The 22,010-nt window shown below is 43.3% G+C and overlaps 1 protein-coding gene across 1 annotated transcript in view; it reads left to right on the top strand.

Annotated features, from left to right (window-relative positions):
* The window catches only part of LOC146859269 (germ cell-specific gene 1-like protein), a 162,711-nt gene that overhangs the window by 61,079 nt on the left and 79,622 nt on the right, over positions 1–22,010 (top strand). Inside the window, exon 3 of the mRNA XM_085649954.1 lies at positions 18,677–18,989. Within this exon, the coding sequence (XP_085506080.1) occupies positions 18,677–18,989 (313 nt within the window). The remainder of the gene's footprint in view (positions 1–18,676; positions 18,990–22,010) is intronic.

Raw genomic sequence — 22,010 nt, 5'->3', positions numbered from 1 at the left:
CCAAGCCGTAGAATCTATCCCAAGGTAACCCTAAATAGTTGCAAGTTAGACACTGTTAAGGAGTTTACATATTTAGGGGTACAGATAGCAGAGGGCGCTGGCTGGTTGCATCATTTGGAAAAAGTGGCCATAAAACATCAACAGCTTTCAGGTGCTTTGAGGGGAGAACACCGCAAATCCAAGACAAAACCGATTAAACCCGCACTTATAGTGTACGATGCAAAGGTCTTAGGTGCCACTTTATATGGTGCGGAGTTATGGGCTTGGGACAATCTTGCGGCCCTACAGACATCTGAGAACAAGTTCCTCAGAGGGATTACAGGACTTCCACAGAGCACCCCCCTAATACCATTGTTCCTGGAGTTGGGTAGACGCCCAATTATCGATAGAGCGCGATTGCGCCCTGTTCTCTACTGGAGACGTCTTTGGACAACTCCAGAGATCAGACAATATGCAGAGGGTTTTCTTTGGATAATTAAGGAAGACATCTTCCACAAGATAAAATGGCTTAAAAATCTAAGGGCCATGCTAATTAACTTGGGGTTTTCCAATCTTTGGAATAACCCAGTGGAAGAGGAGTTCCCAAGCAAAGAAGCCCTCAAATCACATTATTGGGATTGGGTGGGTGGTAATCTGCTGAAAGACGTTAGGTCTGACTCTATGGCTGGTCGTTTTTTGGAGACAAAAATTTTTCCTATCCTAGAAAATTATTGGGATACTATTACGGTACCAATGGATAGGAAGCTAGTCTTCCAGCTAAGATCCGGATCTATTCCCCTAAAAAAACTAACGTCAGGTTGGCATAGGTCGACTAGTAGGTTATGTCCAGTTTGTGAAAACGCAGAGGAGAGTGTAGGTCACTTTCTATTTGTATGTAAAGCCTACTCATTACCCAGGAGATTATGGCTCACACCTGTATGTAAAAACCTGGGGACACGTGACAGTGCAGTGGCTTTAAGAATTTTGTGTACAACAACTCATGAATCGATAGTCATTGGGGTAGCTAAATACTTGGGATGGGCCTGGGTCATCAGGCGACGATTTCTGGGGGGGATTAGTTAATCAGGTTTTCCTTTTATCTTTATTGTCTAATAATGTAAAATTACTTGTTACATGTAAATTTTTTACGCTAATATCGTATGAGCTGCACAGAATGCCTATATGAATTTATATTTGTAAATGTTATGTTTTTATTCTGTAATGTTTAATTTTATGCTGTGCTTTTATGAGAAATAATCTCGAATAAAGCTTGTACAACAACGATATCTCCCGTAAAATAGACTGGCTGAGGTCTATCAAATTGTTGCTCTATAGACTAGGATTGAACAAGTTATGGGATGACCCCCAAAATGCGGCCTTCCCTTCTAAAGAAAATTTGAAAAACATGTATTGGGAAATGATCGCTATGGAAGTAGCTTCCAAAGGGAGTACATTGCAACTAACAGCCAGATTTCTAGAATTTAAGGCCTACCCTAGACTTGAACTATACTGGGGATTGATCGAAATTCCATCCGATCGTAAACTCTATTTCCAGTTCAGGATAGGTACCCTTCCCATTTGCATATTTACATCAAAATGGACAAAAGGATCAACGGACAAATGTCCGAATTGTAGAGATTTACCCGAATCCTTGAGTCATTTTTTGTTCTTTTGTCCCCTTTACGTGCTTCCACGTAGAAAATGGGTGTTACCCGTTTGTCGGCTTTTAGGCACCAGAAAGCACGAGGAGGCATTAAGAATTTTGTGTACTGACCCAAGCCCGATTATTGCAATAGCAATGGCTAAATTCATAAAGTGGGCTTGGATAATACGGTCCAGACAGAACCTTACGAAAGTATTCAATGAATAGGTACCCAAATGTAATCATTTATTTTTGATATCTAGATAGGAAATGTGTCTAGCTGAAAGTATATATTAGTCTTAATATTGTTTATATTAAATTGTGATTAGTGTAACCTCCGCCCTGGTTCTTTGCTGAAAATTGATTTTGTTTTAATTTATGTTGATGACTGATGTTGTTACTTTTATGACTTAATTGTCGAAATAAAGTTTTGATAAGATAAGATTAAAAACCATGTTATTGTTTCCTGGCCTGTCAACAGTTTAGCCATTTTCTACTTGCTATTAAAAGCTAATTCATTGGTGAAAGTAGATTTTTGCTATCCAATATTAATACCTTTGAAGTGGGGGACTTCCTATACTACCCACACATCCTGTTCTGAAAAGTTCTTCAGTTTCCCTGTCAAAAGTCTGTTTCGACAAAAGCCTAGTGTTAGGTTCCTTCATGTGTGTGTGCTCTCGGCAGCCCTTTGGGGCAGGGAACAGCTCGCCCCAACCATCATGTCAACTCATAGTGCCCCATTGTCTCACTTGTGAGGAATACACAAAGACCAATAGCTAAGCTATTCACAGTCGTATGACCCAGGACACAGGCATCAGGCAACAAATGGTTAGGACAAGAAAATGGCTACTTTTTAAAGGTAGTATTTTCAGAATTGTGACTTCCAATCTTAACTGTACCATTACAGAGGAGTTTAAATTACAATTCATTTGAGTGTAAATATAATATTCCTATCTGCTCCCAAACATAAGTTATCACTCCTTTGTGTAAGAAGGTAACCCATGTTATCTTATTGGGAGGATAGGCCTTGCAATAGTGAAAAACAACTTTAGGAGGTTTTCACTACCAGGACATGTAAAACTAAAATACACATGTCCCAGTTTTTAAATATAATGCACCCTGCCCTATGAGCTTTTAGGGCCTACCTTAGGGTTGACTTATATGTATTAAAAAGGAAGGTTTAGGCTTAGCAAAGGTTTTGTTTTACCAGGTGAAAAGGCAGCTTAAAACTGCACTACAGGCCGCAGTGGCAGGCCTGTAATACGTTTTATAGTGCTACTTTAGTGGGTGGCACAATGAGTGCTGCAGGACCATTTGTAGCATTTAATTTACAGGCCCTGGATACAGAGAGTATCATTTATTAGAGACTTACAAATAAATTAAATATTTTTAGGTAATTAATGGTAGGCCAATTGTATCATGTTGTTAGGGAGAGAGCACATGCACTTGAGCACTGGTTACCAGTGGTAAAATGCACAGAGTCCTAAAGCCAGCAAAAACAAATTCAGCAAAACAGAAGGGGTGAAGGCAAAACGTTTGGGGGTATATTACCTAAGGGTATCAGATCTAACAGGGGCGCAAAATGGAGAAAGGCTTCCCGATTCCAGGAAGTCCCAGGTGAGCACTAAAGACTTGTCCCTGAAGAATTTCTGGCTGACAAGTGACCTGGTATCTAGATTGCCAGCCCTTATGACCTGGAGTTAGTAGGAGTGCTTTTTGCTCTATGCACAGGGGTTCTGAGGCTTCCCCGGGGTAGGCTCACTGTTGCCAGGCAAGATATACAGGTTCATCCGCCTGAAGCTTTTTACCGTAGAGAAAACAATCTCTAGAGAATATATCTGCTTTCACCGGAGCCCTGCCCAGCTAAGCTTCAAGCCTTGCTCCACTGAAAGATTTTCAATATAAAAAAAGTCAGCACATTTTGGCAGCATTTCTAGCCCACCGGCGAAGCAACCTCAGTGAATACAAAATCCCACTTTATCCTGCTTTGAGTTTTTTACACCAAAGCTGATCGACAGAAACATTTCAAAATTTGGAAAATCTCATTCGCCCCGTTAGCGGTCTTTGAAAATCAGAAAATCTTCAAAGTCCCAAGTTAAAATGTTTGTCTGGTGTGACCGTTTAGCTTACAAGACCATCGCTATGTTGCAGAATTTTTTCGTTCAAGTCTCTGATTTCCCGTATTCCAATTTAATCATTTTGGTGTCTTTTTGCTCATTATGTTTTCTAATTTGGTTGGAAAAGATAGTTTGTTTTAATCTTGACTCTAATGTTGTTTGCTACTGTTTGAACTTAAAACGCGTTTTGCTCTGGGGAATTGCCAGCACCTGGGCCCTCTGTTATCAGGAGTTGAGCAGAGCTCTGTATTTTAACATAACCACATATTGTTATTATGTTGGTTGTGTTTCTCTCCTCAAATTAATGATCCAGTTGCTGGCTGATACAAAGTAAACTCTTTCTGAATGATGCCTGCAATGCCCATTCACGGTTAGAAGGTCCACCCCTCTTAGCTACATCTCTTGTTTCACAATAAAGAGAAGTGGAAAAACAATGAGAACTTAGTGAACTTTTCTCTGGAACACCTTGGTCCCGTTTCTGTGAGGCCTTCCCAAGTTACCAGTCTGCAAAGAAGCATTTTAAGAGATGGCTATTCAAGCAATAAGAACAATCAGTAAGGGCTCCCCTTACCCTAACCTGTGAGGCCCCTGACCATCAAGTTAACTACCTGGGTTTCTCAAATGTAAAGTCCATATATGTGATGCTGTACTGTCCCTGACCCATTGTTTATTCCACCTATTCCTCCTCCACCCCATGTGCTTTTAGCGCATAACAGAATAAATATACCAACGAATATTGCTAGTAAATAGATATTGCATCAATGTTTTGGAGCCCTAGGAGGCATGAGTCAATGTTTTGAGTGATCCCAAGGGAACCGTCAACTACCTGGGACATAGACATTTTTGTACTTCAAGCAACTACTGCAAGGAAAATCGCCTCCTACTTCAGGGAGTTACTGTAAGGATTTCTAGGCACTCTGGTGAGTGATGATACTCAGTTTAGGTATATAATTATGTGTATACTATTACATTTTAGGTAATAAGAAACTGCAATCTCACAAATCTGCCCACATGACATTGAGTGATTGATAAGCTGTTCAACTAATTAGTGAGTGATCAATACTTTACTGAACATTGCCCCATATCTCTTGCTATACAGTATCATGGCGACCTCTTTTCCCATAATGACTGATTGTTGCCCTGCTGAACTCTGCCCTCCTTCTATCAAGTCATAGGTACATGGCGGAACTGTGCCAAATATAAAGTGATGTGTGCCCTGCAGAAATGTGCCCGAGTGACTGAGATCCTGCTGTCCTTCACACAGGCACCTACTCACACACATGCGATCTCAGAGACAAATTCCTTCTCAATATTTTTTGAATCTCTATTACATGTATGTATGTATGTGGTACTTGTATACCACCAATCTAGCAGAATCCAACCCCCCTCATCCCCCCCTCTACATCTTTCTCCTTGGAACACAAGGGAACCACTGTCTTGTAACCTTTTGCCCATACATTGTCTTCTATACTGTCCTCCAGGAGCGACTGGATCATTCTTTGCAGCTCCACCTATGATTCCTGATTCCCTTCATTGCTCTCATGGACCTTATAGTGGACATGAAGAATCTCCTACATGGTATCATTCTACTCAACTAGACTCTGACCAATTCCTCTCCACCACTTATTCTAGTCCCTCTCTCAAGCAGCGCTAAGAGACCTGTCGGTATACATGCGCTATATAAATCTCCTTACAAATACAAATACAAATACAAATCAGACTGTACCCTAATCTGAAAGAAAATGTACCCTGCCCCCCGCCCGTGCCCCAATCACAACTTCCTCCATTTCTATAGGCAAATTCTAGTCTCTTTTACCTTGAACAGATCTGTTTACCCATGCTCCTCCACACACCTTCACTTACTAAAAGAAGTGTTTGCTGCTCTTTTCTTTCCTAGTGTATTGTCCGACCGAGATAAACACGTCAGCCACTGTCTCCTTCTGGCACCAAACCTTAATACTCCAAGCCCGCAGTCCGCATATCTTACCACTGCACTGGAAACCAGCTAAGAAACCCTTCTCCTCCTAAAACTGGCCTTTTCCCAGGGACACTTTAAGATGTGTGAACTCTTGGCGCTGTATTGGTTCGCACTCTAACTTATTTGTGACAACCCTTTTAGCCCCCGCAATTAGAATTCCATCAGCTCCGTTCCACTGTGACTAATTTTACTGAGATTTCTAACTGAATCCTTTCTGAATGACGTGGCTACAAAATGCTGCTCTGCCTTCTTCTTGCCTGGATATATCTTTTCCAAATTTTCAGAGGAGATACCTCACCAAGTCCTTCAGGGCCAGGGTCTCTCACAGGGTTGCCCCTTTGGCCATCAAGCCAGTCCTTTACAAACTGTTTAAGATCATTACCTTCTGCCCCTTTGTGAATCCATTCTTGCGGTCCTCCTTCAATTTTTATCTTTTATCTCTAGGTGACTCTCTACTTGCTTATTTACTTTCGTCAGTGCAGGATGCAGACATTTACATCTACTCCTTTGTCAATAAGCTCTTCTAAGCATTTATCTTTGGTTGCAGGGATTTGATCTGCTGTGTCCTGGAGGTGTGTTCGATTGTATCCATATTAAACTCCAGTTTATTAATGACTCTGCTAATTTATTCAGCTGGATGTAGATTCTGAATGGTGTTTTTTCAATCTTACAGATAATTTGTTTGAATATATGTTTAGATGCAATAGTTGTTCTGGGGGAGAGGCCCACCTTGGTTAGAAACAATCCTCCTATCTTCTGACCTCAATTTTCTTTGAATTGCAGACATATTTAAAAAATTTGAGTTTCATGTTCTCTGGTACAAGATACTAAGGGGTATATCGTCAAGTTGCGCCGATGATATTATCGCCGCTTTAGCGTCCGTTTTCGGACAAAAAGCGGCGATAATTTTATCGCCTTATCTGCAAGGTCATACTATCGCGTGAAACCTTGCCTTATCTCCATTTCCCTTAACGCCAATCTTTGCATCTCTAATGAGATGCAAATTGGGCGTTCCTCCCCAGGATAACGGGAGAAAAGTCGCTAAGCGACATTTCTCCTATTATCAAGCCTCACGCAAAGCAGCATAGCGACAGGAGAAGTAGGAAAAACCTCTGTTATCGCTACTTTCCTTACACCTGCTTTGAAACTGACTTAGCCATGATATCCTATGGAAGGTGGATATCATGGCTAAGTATGTGAGGCCCTATCAGCAAGCTATCGCCAAACTTTGTGGTATTATCGCTGGGTTTCCAGCGATAATCACACGTTTGGCAATTAGCGCTAGGATTTTTATCGCTTTTGAGATAAGCGTTGCTAATAGCACGCTATCTCAGCGATAAAAATCCACGCTAGCCGGCGATAATTTTCCTAGCGATAATTATTGCAGGTTGTTGCGGATATGCCCCTTAGTCCTTTCCAGTAGCTCCTTTTTAGTTCTACTTCACACAACACTACGTGCTATACATTTCCTATTGACTTCTTGCTTTCAGTCACGTTGATTCATAAGGTCTGGTTTGACAGTTCTGCTGTCTGCATGACGTTTTGTTGCCATTTATTTAAAATATACATCGAGTGGGCTTTGGTTGTACCCAGAAGTATTACTTCACAGCTCATGCAGTAGGCTATTTGGTGTATCATTCTGTCTTACAGGAAGTTTTTTCCAATCGGAAAGCATACAGGTCTATTCTAGATCTAAAAAGTATGCTGTTTGACACATTAGTTTTTTATCTCTTATATACATACAGTACATTTTTGGTACTTTCTTTTTCCCAGCACTAGCAAAGACAATAATGAAGGATTGAAGGTTATAAATAGCATTTGTGCATGCAGTGCATGTAAACAGTAGTTGTGAATGCCTGTGTTTGTGTGCACAACACTGGCGTTTTGACTTGCCAAGGCTCCTTTATGGTGAGTCTCCTTTCACACAAAAATTGATGCACTGCCTCTCTAAGAAATCATGTCCTGCATAAATATATGCAGTGCCTCTGTAAGAAATCAGAGTTGTCTTTTGTCTGTCTTTATGGCCAAACTGAATAAAGTATTTACTACTGCCGTAATTCAATAGGGCAACCCAACTCTGGGGGAGCTCTTCTCTCCACTCTTTGAGAGGAGCTCCCCAAAAACCACCGTAGGCCCTAGGTGCAATTTATCATGATCTTGTGCCTCCTAGTTCTGGAAGGACATGTGCCAATGGTCTGCTCCCCATACCTTTCAGCGGTGACACCTGTCCTGAGAGTCTTACACCGCACTCACCCACGCTCTCAGCCTCCCTTCTTTCCCCTCCATTGCTGTTGGTAGCAGCTTTTAACAATCTGCCTACAATTATAATTTGTCATTTATATATCACTTTATCTGCTGTAGATAATAGAGGTTATGATTTCCCAACTTACCGACCTTCTGGAGAACGGAAGGCGAGCGAGTGTTGCCCAGATTTGATTGCATGACCAACTAAGATTTCAACATATTGAGCTATTTTCTTCAGCAACAGATCATAGTTTCACAGAGTGAAGGATGACAGGCCAACTAATAAAATAACATTATTTTGCTAATGTGGCCTGCACTCATTCCTCCAGAGTATTTTAAACATAGGAATACAATTTATGGCTGACATATAAAATAATGTCACAATTCATAAGCAAAAGAATGGTATCTCTGCTGATAAAAGTATCACACCGAGCAGCTACAAATAGTTGAGTTGTATGCCTCCCTTCTCCACCACTTGTAGGAGTCCCACACAGAGATGCATCTGATCTAGCAGTAGGACTCTCTACTCATGTGCACCACCAGGTTTTACCCTAACCGCACTAATCTTCAAATATATTAGTTTTCCAACCAGGTCCACTGCTGCTATTCTCTACTCTGCAATTTCGCTACAATAAGCCTGGTGATCCGAAGTGGCCAAAATGCAGCAGTTTCTCTCAATGTGAAACACAGGAATATATCACTGTGAAAGAAGATTTTGCATGAACCTCCTTAGGGTCATTTTATGAATGACATAATTCACATTTTCCCTATAGTAAGCAGGCTTTCTCACAATCAGGTCAGAGAGTGATTGGTATTAGAACTCTGTGCACTTTACGTCTGCTAGACAGGAGTAAAGGGCCTGTGTTCTCCCTTTAAGCATGGTTAAATTAGCTTACCCCTGATTGACATATGTAACTTGCCTAATAGTCTCTAGAATAGGGTGTAGAAATTGTGCCAAGATTTGGAAGCTAAATGCCACTTGTGGACTAGAGCACGTATAGTGCCACCCACCAGGTTGGCCTGTAAAACATGGTCCAGGCCTACCATGTGTAGACTGACAGCAGCAGCCTAAAACCCACAGTGGACCCTGCCAAAATAACCCTTCTTGGCAGGTTCAAAATCCAATTATTTGGTGAAGTTAGATTTGTAATACATATTTAGGAAAAATAATGTTTATAAAGTTACACTTTCCTTGCGTACCAGCAATTGTACAGCCTATACCTGACCCTAATGAATTGTGACAACTCTTCTCAGAGCGGAACAATGGCTTAGGCCTGGTGACAGGAGGGCCTGGGGGTGGAGAGTGTTATATATATCAACCCAGTAAAAGGCAGCTGTGAAGGTTCCAGGAACTTTGCTAACCTGAAAGGGACGGACAAGAAGCCTGTCCATTCACAGTTTAGTGTAAGGGGCGACCTAAAGGAAAGGACAGCCTTTGATCTTCAGGTCCAAGGTAGCCAGTAGGACCCAGCCCAGTGGGGGAGGGGGTGGGAGCTAAACCAAGAAGGAGTTTCTGGTAGCTGAGAAGGAGGGGACTGCTCATTTCTCTAAACACATCACTGAACGGCACACAACCTCATTCGAAGGGCAAAAGGCATGTGCAGTCTTGGATTTCCCTTGTCTACCAATTCTGTAGACTATCATTGGCACTTATTGCTTTTTGGCACTACTCTTACTTTGAACTTTAAAAATGTATATCTCTGGTTGCTCTTATTTGAGTTTTGTAGTTTTGGTGTCATTTTGTTTGTTAAATCTTTCCCAATTTTTCAAATTTGGTTTGGGATTGCCATAGCTACCTGGCAGTTGAGCTCAGGTCAATTTAGTAACTTTGGAGTTCGCCCTCACAAGTTAGTGTTATTATTTATTGAGGTGGTTGACTCCCTACCCCAAATATTAATCCAATCTCTTACAGTGACACATTCTACGTGATTCTAAATGTCTATATTGTCTCTTCCTCATTACTCAGTTGCTGCACACCATAACACTCTTTTGATATATATACCTCTGCAGGTCCTGCTAGTGCCTGGTGCAGTCGTTTGAAGGGCGTGGCTTTTCTCCACTCCTGGCATTTCTCAGATAACACCTCGACCTTTCCTTCTCACAGAGAAGCTCCAGCAAGTCAGCTGCCCCAGATAGGCACTCTGGCCTACCAGTGGCCTCAAAGGGGTTGTTGACTTGTAGCCTAAGTCGGCTATTCACTGAGGAAGTCTGGTTATGGCCATGCTGGAGGGAAGGAGAAATCCCCAAGAAGACATAAAAACTCCAGCTTCACTCACTGAGACAGACATTAGCAATGTGCCCGAAATGAACGATGTACATGAAATTCTGCCTACTACGTGTCACAATAAACCTCAAGTATTTTACCTGTGCCTTAACTAAGATGACGAATAGACTGTTCTCCATTTAAAAAAGGGTTACCCTTGACTTGCTGGCTGCAGATAGGTGCCAACCGGGTAGGACGCAAGGTGAGGCCTGAGGCCTTTCATGTGTTTAGCGCAGATCATACAACGGACCTTTATGTCTCCAACTCATTTTGTTGTGCCATTATACTTAAGCCTTATTTAAAATTTAGATATTTAAAGCCCAATCAGCCATTCAACAGTTTCCCAGTGCCCAAAGTCTAAATTACCAGCAAGCTTAGTGGAGGATTTTTACATACCTACATCTGAAATTATAGAGCAGAAGAGGAAAAACATCAGGCTAGTCCTGGAGGTACATTTCACATTTCTACATATGCTCAAGATATTTTAAAGCCATAATATGCAGTTTATTGTATCTGTAGCAAAATACCAGACAGTCTCCTTCAGACTTTAGAAAAGTGACTATCTTCTGCTTTTGACTTTACCAGGTAACCAGATGATCATTTAACAACCTAATGCATTCTGGAGGTTTTAGTTCTTGCTGGCTTTAATCGAATTAACATTTTAAATAGCATTTTTCTAGAAGGTAAATTGGTCTGAAATATGGTGTATCTGATGGTGTGGAATCATCTGTGTGTGACTTCTCACACAAGAAAGCAATGGAGCACCACATTCAGGAAGGAAGTGCACATCAACATCTCAATCTTTGGAGCTTGTGTCTGATGGTTGCAGCGGCAATAACCCCCGCTAAATACGATAGCCATTCCTGATGTATTGTCAACCCAGGCATGCTGATGGATTCCATATGGAAACTAGAGCAAAACATGGAATTCATGAATAGACCCAGGGGTAAAGTGTAGACCATCTTCCTACCACGCCACATCCTTCTACTATTTGCAGACTCAGGAATGAGGATTTTTCAATCCATCATAGACTTTTAAAAACTGAGTCATGCTGCGGGGAGCAAGAGGGCACCCGTGTAGGACGCTAGCCTTCACATCACTCCTCCGTCCTGAGTCTCCCGTATTAGGAGGAGCCCCGCATGGTAGTACGCGGTCCTGTTTTTGTGTCGGCGGTAGCAGTTGGCTGGTTGTGGTCGGCCCAAATGTGCATAGCAGACAAGGCTGGCTGCTTCAGGTTCTGGTGGCTGCAGCATTAGGGATGGTTTTCACGCCTTCTGGGACTCGCCGCTGGCTGCTACGCCTTTGGGTCATCTTTAAAATGCCTGGCTGCGGGGCGAAGAAAACAGTATCTATCAACTCTGGGGTCGCTGCAGGACCCCCTGCCCCTTCCACTAGTCTCCATGATCCCAGTAAGGAACTGAAGTGGGGAAGGAAACCAGAAGGAAGCTCTGGCAGGGGTAAGCTAAAGCCTTGTGGAATGGATAGTGGACTAAAGGGAGGCAAACGATGAGGAAAGACTGGCTTACCTGCAGATGTCTTGGTGATCCAACCATTAATCCCCGCATTATTTTTAGTCGGTAGTAAACCTCCGGCAGTGGTAACCGGAGGGCTGGACCTTAAATCTAGATCTGGTAGTAAGGCGGGGGGTCCGGCTGATTCCCTGATAAATGGGGGTAATTCTGTATCGCCTCCCCCTAACCACACAAGCAAAGCTGATGGTCGTAATAGTGATGCTTCCCAATCGTCGGAAATCTGACCCCAAAGCAGAAAATCCAGCATAAGTCCAAAGCCTGGGGAGGACACATTATGCCAGATATCAGTATGCACACTGACCTCAGTCATACCTAACAGTACATACTTGGCAATGGGGGACAGTGATCTCATGTTGGATAATCAGAGACAAGTTCAGACACACTTACGGGTAGATTCCCAGACTGCGAGTCGAACTCCAGCTGCTGGCAATATGGTAGCACAGGCAACTGGAATCACTGCGACAGGAGCTCTGAACTGGAATTCTGTGGGAAATGAGCCAATAGTCACGGCTAGATCCCTGGATATGGGGGAGAAAATGTTCTCCTTCACCAATGACTCCGTTCTCTTTAATCTGGGGAACTCCTCGTCTTCCTCTAGTGATGATTTGGCCTCCTATTCCTCTTCCTTTGATGCCCCCAATAATACTGCATAAACTGACAGGGAGGGGTGAGAGGAAAAAAAGGAGTGACTGTGCTGAGGACTCCAATAGTAGAAGGAGGGGGGCCTCGGCAGAGAACCTACGGTGGGATTACTCTGCAACCCAGTTGGTATTCTTGACAGATGAACCTGGGGAAACACCTAAGGATGCTATCGAACTGTCAGGGGTTACGTCTTCAGAGCCTTCCACAATCGAAGCGTCGCTCGCCGTAATCCCCTGAACTATAGAGCAAGTGCAGGAAGAAACACAGAGCTCGAGTCACCGTGCACGAACAGCCACAACAATATTGCACGGAACTATAAAGAAAATACATAAAACATGCTCGGACATTGCTGGAAGAATAGTGATGGTTGAGGAATGGACAGAGTCCCTCGAGTTTGAAGTTAATACACTCAAAACTCAGAAATCCTCTCAGGAGACTACTATGGCGGACGTTTTCTGGAAGCTGGAAGATCAAGAAAACAGGCAGCGACAGAATAACTTGGGATTTTTGGGGATTCCTGAGGGGGTGGAGGGCCTTGACGCAAGATCTTACGTAGTTACATTATTGACAGGGGCCTTTCCTGAAAAAAACAAGTGGAAGTGGGATGTAGAAAACCAACGTGCGCATAGATTCCCACTGATGTTGAAGAAATCTCTCACCTATGAACCAGAGAGACCCAGGGCTATATTAGTGTACTTTGGGAACTTTCTGCTCCATCAAGAAATATTTGATTTAGCCCGCCCCAATTCAAAAAGGGAGCTTGAGGGTGTCACATTTTTTGTAAGGCACGATTTCGAACACGCCACAGTAAAGAGGCGATGGCGGCTGTGACAACTTTTTAACCCGTTTCAAGAAATTGGTGCAGAGGTATACCTTCAAAACCCTGCTTGGCTAAAAGTGGTGTATAAGGGTCGCAGTCATAGTTTTACCTCTGAGATCTTGTCCTAGGAATGCCTTAAAGAGATTAGCGGGGGCTGGGTCCTGCTCCTGGAGAGAAAAATAGTAAGATGTCTTCAATGGGTGTCTCCTGTGTGAAGTTGAGGTCTAACCAGTTTTGCTGATTAACTGGGCTGCTCTCTCCTAAGGGTTGTTGTTCGAAAGAAGGGGGTTCATCCTAATACTCCACCCACATCTGGGCGAAGAAACACTAATAATACAAAAAATGATGAGGCGGAATGGATCTGAGAATATCTCATTGTGGAAGGACACTTAAATTAATCCTTCGTCTGGAATATATGTACAAATGATTTCTTTAAATATTCAAAAACCATCACCAGCATATGGTCCAAAGTTGTGTTTATATTTATATGTATATGTTTATCAAGAAGGATCAATACACAACATGTATATACACCAAGTTCAATATACATAAACAATCACACATGTATCTGTACACAAATATCTATTTGATTCCTTATTACCCTAACTACTATTGCGGATGCAGAAAAAGTTTTTTTAGAACACAATAATTATCACTAGCAATCCGTATTCATGAAGATAGCCTATCTATCTAAGCACAAAAGAGAGAAATCAATCATTAGACTGTGCTCAATAATTCCTTTCTACACATAATTCTCATTTTTTTGGGCTTCTCCAGAGTGTGGTCTCCTAAGGGTTGTGACGCATTGTATATATTGGGCACCTGTTCTGGGGGATTTAGGCAGCGGAGTGCTGGGGCCTGCTGGCTCTCACAGGTGTCTTCACTCAGGCATGTCGCCTGATTGCTCGTATGGGGAGGTTGGCTGCATGGGGGGAGGTTTGTTGAGGTCCTAGAGGGGGCTTTGGGAAGCTGTGGGATGCCACCCTTAATAGAAAACGTGAAGAGATTTGCCAAGAAGAGGAGACAGTGGTTGACCAGCATTTTGAAAGAATTAGTGGTGATTCTAAGATGAATTTAAAAGCAGTGGGGAGATGAGTAAACTGAGAATTGCAACTGTGAATATTTGTGGGATCAATGATAAAAAGAAGAGGGCCAGAGTAGCTTTTGAGTTACAAGCGCTAGAGGCTGATATTATCTGTCTACAGGAGACGCATATCAAAGGGTCTCAACTGTCATTGCTAGACACTCTGGGTGCAAAGTGGTTGGTGGTACTCTGCAAGGGACACATACCTGTAGGGTCGCAATCTTAGAGCGAAGTGCATTAGGGTCTTTCACACAAGTGCTCTCAGAGGTGGGTTATCACTGAATTTGTTCTACTACAAGAAGATTCACCCTGTACACTGCACATGGGTTTATCTCAGATGAGCCTAGACTATTTGACTGGCTCTCCAGCGAATTAGTACAGTGGCCGTTACCTATAATTCTCTGCGGGGACCTGAATATTAATCTGCCAACCAGCTGGTCTTGTGAGGAGCATTATAGGTATGGTGGAAGGAAACTGAAGGTATTTTATTCCCTTAGTGGGCTCTGTAAAGATCATGGGTTGACAGATGTTTGGCTGTTAAAGAGGCCAGGGTCACACCTTTTTCTCCTCGCTGCATCAGACACATACATGACTAGATTTTGTCCTCGTCTCTCGTTCTGTTGTACAGGAATATGACATCAAGCTCTACCCCCGGGACATGTCTGACCATAACCCCCTTGTGTTGGTGTTAAAGAATGGTGATTGTACCAAGAAGGGAACTCAATGGACCTTTGAGCGGGCGTTATGAATTAATGATGATTATCTGTCCCACATGAGGGAATGGATACCAACATTACTTTGTGAAAATCTGGGAAGTGCTCTGATCGAAATTGTCTGGGACACTTTGAAAGCAGGGATCCGGGGGAAGACTCTCCAATTGCTAAGTTGGAAGAAAAAAGAAAAGTGAAGAATCAAGGATCTTTATACCACGTTAGCTAAGGAAGAAAGGAAATTAATAACCGCCACACAACAGAAGAACAATATTTGAGAGGGCCAATTAGGGGTAGCTTTAGGGAAAGCTGCGATCAATGAGTTAACTACAACAAAAGTAGCACGTAAGTACACGGTGTGGAGGGAGAAATGCTACAAATGTAGTGAGAAAATTGGACATCACTTAGCCACTAGGGTGAGGCAGAAGGGTGGATAAAGTGAAGTCCGAGAAGTAAGGAATCCTGCGGTGGGTTTGATCTCTAATCCGGCAGGAATAAGGACGGCATTCAAAAGAAACTACCAATTCTTGTTTTTGGAAACCTTTAAGGATGAGAACCCGCTTACCAAATTTAGTGAAGAAGAACAGGAGAGTTTAGAGGGGGCCCATGCATGGGAAGAAAGTTTAGCTACTGCTTTCACTCTCGCCACAGGTAAAGCAGCTGGCATCAGTGGTATCCCGGTGGAATTCTATAGGGTATTTGCACCAGAGCTAAAAGATTTCCTCACCAGCCTGTTTGCGTAAATTTTCCCTCCTGGTCGCATGCAAAGATTGTTGTCTTCCCTAAGATAAATAAGCCAGCAGCGGAACTTGGGTCTTATTGACCAATAACTTTGATCAACTGGGACTCTAAAGTATATTCGAAGGTTCTGGCCTCTCGCTTATCTCCAATCATTAGCAGGGTAGTATCTGGACGGCACCATGGATTTATACCCGGGAGAGGCACCACTGATCATATTAGACGGGTAATCTCCATTTTTGATGCTGCCCTGGTGGAGTGAGACCCTATGCCTTTGATCCTGCTGGATGCAGAGAAAGCCTTTGATAGAGTCTCTTGGAAATACCTGTGTGCTGTGATGAAGAGGGTAAACATTGGGCCAGAATTTTTGCAAGCTATTAAGGCATTATATCATAACCCAGAAGCTAGGGTGTTTGTGGCTGGGAACTCTCGGAGTCTTTTGAGATTTCCCGGGGAGCCAGGCAGGGGTGTCCCTGCTCAGCACTCTTGTTCGCATTATATATAGATCCATTTATCCGTAGGCTCGAGCATAATAGCTGTATTCCACCTATGTCCCTTATAGGATGGGATACTAAAACCCTCGCCTATGCAGATGACATAGCATTAATAACACCGGATCGAGATACAACCCCGATTGAGATAGAGAATGAAGCAACCGGTTTTGGGCTTATCTCCGGCTATCTGTTATATAAGGAAAAAACAGTAATCATGGTCAACAAAGGATTGTCTCCCAAAGATGCGTGTGTGGCTGCAAGTGCAGTATACCTAGGAATAACGTTTCGGTACTAGAAAACATTGTTAAAGAAAACCTTGACCCCTTTATTAAAACTGCGAAAAGGGACCTGGGTAGATTGAATAATTTACATTTATCATTGGCAGGGAAGTGCAATGTAATCAAAATTATCTTTTTCCCTAAAATTCTTTACTTTTTCCGTGCTATCCCTTTAGAGATCGGAAATGTATGGTTTAAGAAGCTGGGTGAGCTGGTGTCTCGATTTGCCTGGGCATATGCTAAGCCTAGAAGGGCTCTAAAGTATTTGACTCTCCCTAGGGATAGAGGGAGTTGGGGATTACCGAACCTAAAAGTATAGTATTGGGCCCACATGCTTCGAAACTTATTGGTTTTACTGCAAGAAACACCCTCGTTTCAAGCTAGGTCTGATTATCTCCCCTCCCCCCTCAGTTACTGGTAGGTGAGGAGATTTGGGGAACCCCTTGGAGACAGATTGAATTTACTTAAGAGAGTGTGTTTTAAGACCTTACTGAATGCCTTTAAAGTATGGTCAACTGTCCCACAATTATTGGGCATAGGTAGACTACATTTTTACACTCCGATAGGTAACAATGGGAATCTACCAGGGAGTTTTGATGACCAATATATTTGACGTTGGGTTAAAGTGGGCTTAAATAGGGTAGGTCTCTTTTTCTCCCCTACGGGGGTTAAGTCTGTTCAAGAGATTAATGAGGATTTTGATATTAGTCAGAAAGACTTCTTTAAGTACCTCCAGGTAAGAGACTTCCTAACCCGTAAGGGAGAAGGGCCGGCAGGTGTGACTTGGTGGACCTATTGGTAGATAGTTGTATACCCTCTATTGAAGTGATTTACACCCTCCTTAAATTGTGAAAGACGATCTTGTCAAATGCTCTCAGAGATGGCAGGAGAAATTGGCTATTTCTGAAAGTAGCTTTCTCGAATCCTTTTCATTGGCTCAAACTGTCTTACTATCCTCAAAGCTGCAAGTACAGTATTATAAAACATGTTTTAACCTTTATTACACTCCCAGTAGAATTATCAAATGGGGGAAAGGTAAGGGATCACGAGCCCCAGATGTCAACTCAGAGGAGCCGATAGTATTCATATTTGTGCCACCTGTCACGCATTAACAATGATTAAGACAGAAATGACTGAATCTTTTAATGAGAAATTAAATATGAGGGTTTCCCTGACACCGGCAGTGGTACTACTGGGAGTACCAGAGGGGGAGTGGTGTGACAGAAGTAGAGTGCTTTTATTTATATCCATGACTATTTTTCAACTATGTATTGTGTCAGCTTGGCTAGATTTAACCCACCCGTTTCCAAGAAATGGCTAACCCAGTGCCTAATTTGAGCCAGTGCTTTCCGGTGCTCAGCACCAGCACCTACTCCTCAGCACCGGCGCTTATAGCACCCGTTAAGGACACACTCATTTGGAAGGCATGCGAATTTCCCCAGAATCACAGGATGTTGAGTCACGCTGAGACTCGAACCCGGTTCACCAGCTCCGAAATTGGCAGCTCTGGCCATTAGGCCAAGTCCACTCCAGAATAATACGTCCCGGGGCTCTAGTCAGGAGGCAGTTTGCACCAGCACAATTCTCTTGTTAGCACTGCCTCCTGAGGAGAGCCCCGGCACTTTTTATTTAACAAATTAACCACTGGGCTAACCCAGGCGCTCGCAGTATGTAAAATGGAAAAAGCTATTCATTTGAGGAAAGGGGCCCGGGGAGTTCAGAAAAGGGACTGCGGAGGTGGGCGCCACTCCTGGACTAGATGGATTCGAGGTGATGAGCTCACCCGAAGGTGATAGATGGTGGTACACAAGATGATATTAGGAGGTATACAAGATTTGCACCGTGCACTTTAGTAATGTGATGGAACTCTATTTATGCATTCTGCGCTTGTTCTTTCTATCCCCGTCTTCTGTAACCGCTCATCTATTGACAATTTGTATTGAAGTTGTTTTTTTGTGATGCTGATTAATTTGTTGGTGCTTCTTGAGGGTCAACTGTTGTTTATTTCTATATGGATCACTTCAATGAAATTGATCAAATATATATATATATATTTTTTTTAAATAAAAAACTGAATCCAGTCTGGAGACACTGACTTGATTGAGTCCTTTCTGGAGCTCAGCGACTAATGTTCTTCTCCTGGTTGTTTTCGCAGATGGAGTTCAATGAGATCTTGCACTGGCGCCGCGCGGTGTTGGCGGTGGTGCTGAATCTCCTGTCCTTGACCCTGTCTGCCATAGCCCTTCTCAGCAGCTACTGGTGTGAAGGAACACAGAAAGTCCCCAAGCCCTTGTGTGGGAAAGGCAAGACCACCAAGTGCATCGTGGTCCCAGTTGCAGTGGAGAGCACCAACGCGTCGGGGCACGAGGTGGTGCATTACAGCTGGGAAACTGGCGACGACCGCTTCGCCTTCCGATACTTCCATACTGGCATCTGGTTTTCTTGTGAGGAGAACATTCTTGGTGCAGGTAATGGTGGTACCTTGACAAGTCATTCTGGGGCTGGTTTCTTCCACCTGTCCGGTTCCCTGAGTGTGATCTCAGGCCCCATTCCCTCTGCTGTCATGAGGAATGTTATTCTGTTGTGTACTTTGGAATGGAGAGCCGAGCATCTTTGGATAATGTCAGTTGTTTATTGTGGCCCTGCAGGGGGACCTACTGCTAATGTCTTCCAACCCCAGGCCGTCTGTGTGGTGGATGCTTCAGAAAACCTTCAAAAACCTGCTTTTCTCTTTAACAATGAGAAACCTCAGGCTGTTAGCAAGCACACTATGGTATTAGACACTACTTTTCTCTTGCACAATGGGGCAATTTTTCAGCCACCATACACCAGTCCATGTCCCTCTTCCAATCGTTTAGGGACCGTGTCGATCCACAATTACGCAAAATGTTTCTTTTTGCAATCATCAGCATAAGAATTACCCCGATCTGCTCCCCCCCCTCCCCAGATCCATCACCTCCCATACATTGAGCAGGCACTACTTTGCTTACACTTGGAGATCAACCCCATATACCTCACACAAACACTGTGTTATTGAGACCCAGTAGGATTGGATTTTGGGGCAGGCCCATAGTATATGAAAGAATGTACCTCTTGTCCGCAACCTCTATGACAGAGGGCATCTGGTCGCCTACCCATCTTTGCCAATGTGGTGCATGAGATATAAGCTCTGTGAAGTATTTTGAGTTGTATCAGGCGAAAGTGGGACCTAATAGCAACCTCACTAGGTGAAGCGAGGGCCTCCAACCAGTCATCTTCCCGCATGTCTGTAATGTCTTTCTCCAAGTTCTCACACAGTTGAATTAACATATCAGGTGCATTATTCACAAGCTTCTTATATGTTAGTGAGATTTCCCTTTTGTGTGATATGTTCCTCCAGTAGTCTACTCTCAAGGGGTGAGGATTCTGGCAGTGTTTCCCCCATCGGTATAATAGCTGGCAGTGTGTGCCGAATTTCTAGGTGACAAAACGCCTCGGAAGGGGCTAGGTTGTGTGATTTCTGTAGGTCTGCAAAAGGTATTCCTACTGTCGAGAGGCCCAATAGGTCCCATTTATCAAATCCTTGCCTTTTACCCATGTTCCCTAGGAGGTCAGAATCCCACATGGGTGTTTCCAAGGTGATCTTGTTTTCCATCTGAACTTGTTGAGTGTAGAGTGCCAAATTTGGACCATCAGTGCAATCGGTCCTGTCAGGGAACTGTTTCTCAGTGGGGTAAAAAGCGTGCCCAGATATCCCCTTGGTTGTAGGAACAAGCTGTCCATACGATAAGCTGGTTCCGTCATAGGTTGGTGAGGCCATTGGTTGATCACTATCAGTTATGCCGCAAGGTAGTACGACTGGATATCTGGAGTATGATCCATTTTTATTTTTCCTAAATTACTTACCAGTTGTCTGCATATGTGTTCGTCCTCTATTTCTTCAATCCTAAAACCTCTCCTTGGGAGTTGGGGAGAAGAAGTAGAATCTTCTTTATAATTTCTTTAGGTGGTCTCCTCATTCCCTGAAACGTTATATTTGCTCTGTGATTGGTTCCTGTGGGGTTCATATTTAATATACTATTTTCTAGAATATTCTTCATCTTATTTTTCTTTTCATCCTTTTTAGGTCTCACATAAACAGCACATGTGCTATCTCTTTGTGACATTTTGTTTGCAACATAGCTGAAAGAAATTGGTAAAAGCAAATAGTTCTTGTATAGGCAAATCCTATTGGCTTTGCCAGTGCTTGTTAATAGGAGGGGGCAGTGTGTTTCAGAATACCACGGCCTATATTTTGTGTGATCTGCTAAATTAACGCTATCTGCCAATGCAGTAAATATTTCAACCCATGCAGCAAGTCACATGTATAAAAGGTGAAATCCATATGACTCCTTCATACCACCAGTGTCTTACCTGAGTGTGAAGTAAGTCATTTAAGAGGGTGCTCCTATTAAGGTGGGTCGAGAATTAACGCTTTTTTGGAGGGCGATATAGATTTAAGAAACTGGTGACCCCAGGTCTATAGAGGGATCTTGTTTGTCAGGTAGGTGAGTAGAAATAAAAAGATGGTACCCACAAAAGGAATGCAGCTTGCTCCCAGGCCCTCCTGCTCTTACCCCCGTGACCTGGGCACCATATTCTTGGTGGTCAGCAAAGCCAATCAATTCCTTTTTTGCTTGTGTTCCCAGTGGCTGGAGCTCACATTACTGCTTCATCCAGCTACTGCAAAGCAGCTTCCTGCTCCCTGTAGGGGAGTTTAAAGAGCGACCACATTGTTGCATGCTGGCCACCACACCCCTTCTGATTTTCACATGCTCAGGGTGGGTGTGGAGAGGCTGGAGTGTTGTGGGGCCAGGTTGGCAAAGGGCAGGTGATTCATTTTTAGGACTGGTTGGAGAGCAGAGGTGTCTAGACTTTATGTGATTACCAGTTAAAGAGGAGGGGGACTTAAGCTCTACCCCACATGTTGATCTTCTCTTCAGGCTTTTGATTGGACAGTTGGGGGAAGCACCTTGACTTGTCAAAATGTTCCACTGAAGTTCATGCACATTGAAATTCGCAAACTCCAATAATGCTTGGATGTTATAAAAAATACTGATTTCAATAAAAAAATATTTCTCTGCTGGTCTTTTTTAAAAACAGTGTTTCAAGTCACGTGAGCCAGCAGCAATATGGCCGTCTGGATGCAGCATCGTTTGCTAGAGAATCGCTCAATGAAACAAGGCTGCATGTGTAAGAGTTTACCCCTTTGAAAGATAATGGTGTTTCTCTCATCCAAGCTGGCTGCCGTGTGCAGCGTGATGACACTGCAGCCTGGGCATCTGAGCTGCCACCACAGCAGCAGTGTTGGAAATGTAGCCATCAATTCCCCACCACCTCTGAGGTTTCAGCCTACTCTCTCCTTCCACACCTTCAGCTGCATTCTCTCCCTCCCTGCAGAAGCCCTGCAGGGGACCCTCACCATGACGACCAAGGGGGTCCTTGGTTCTGGTTCCTGCTTGTCCAGGGTG

This window comes from Triturus cristatus, chromosome 3_2 (genome assembly GCF_964204655.1).
Source record: "Triturus cristatus chromosome 3_2, aTriCri1.1, whole genome shotgun sequence".
Lineage (NCBI taxonomy): Eukaryota > Metazoa > Chordata > Amphibia > Caudata > Salamandridae > Triturus > Triturus cristatus.
This window is presented reverse-complemented; position numbering and strand designations above follow the sequence as displayed.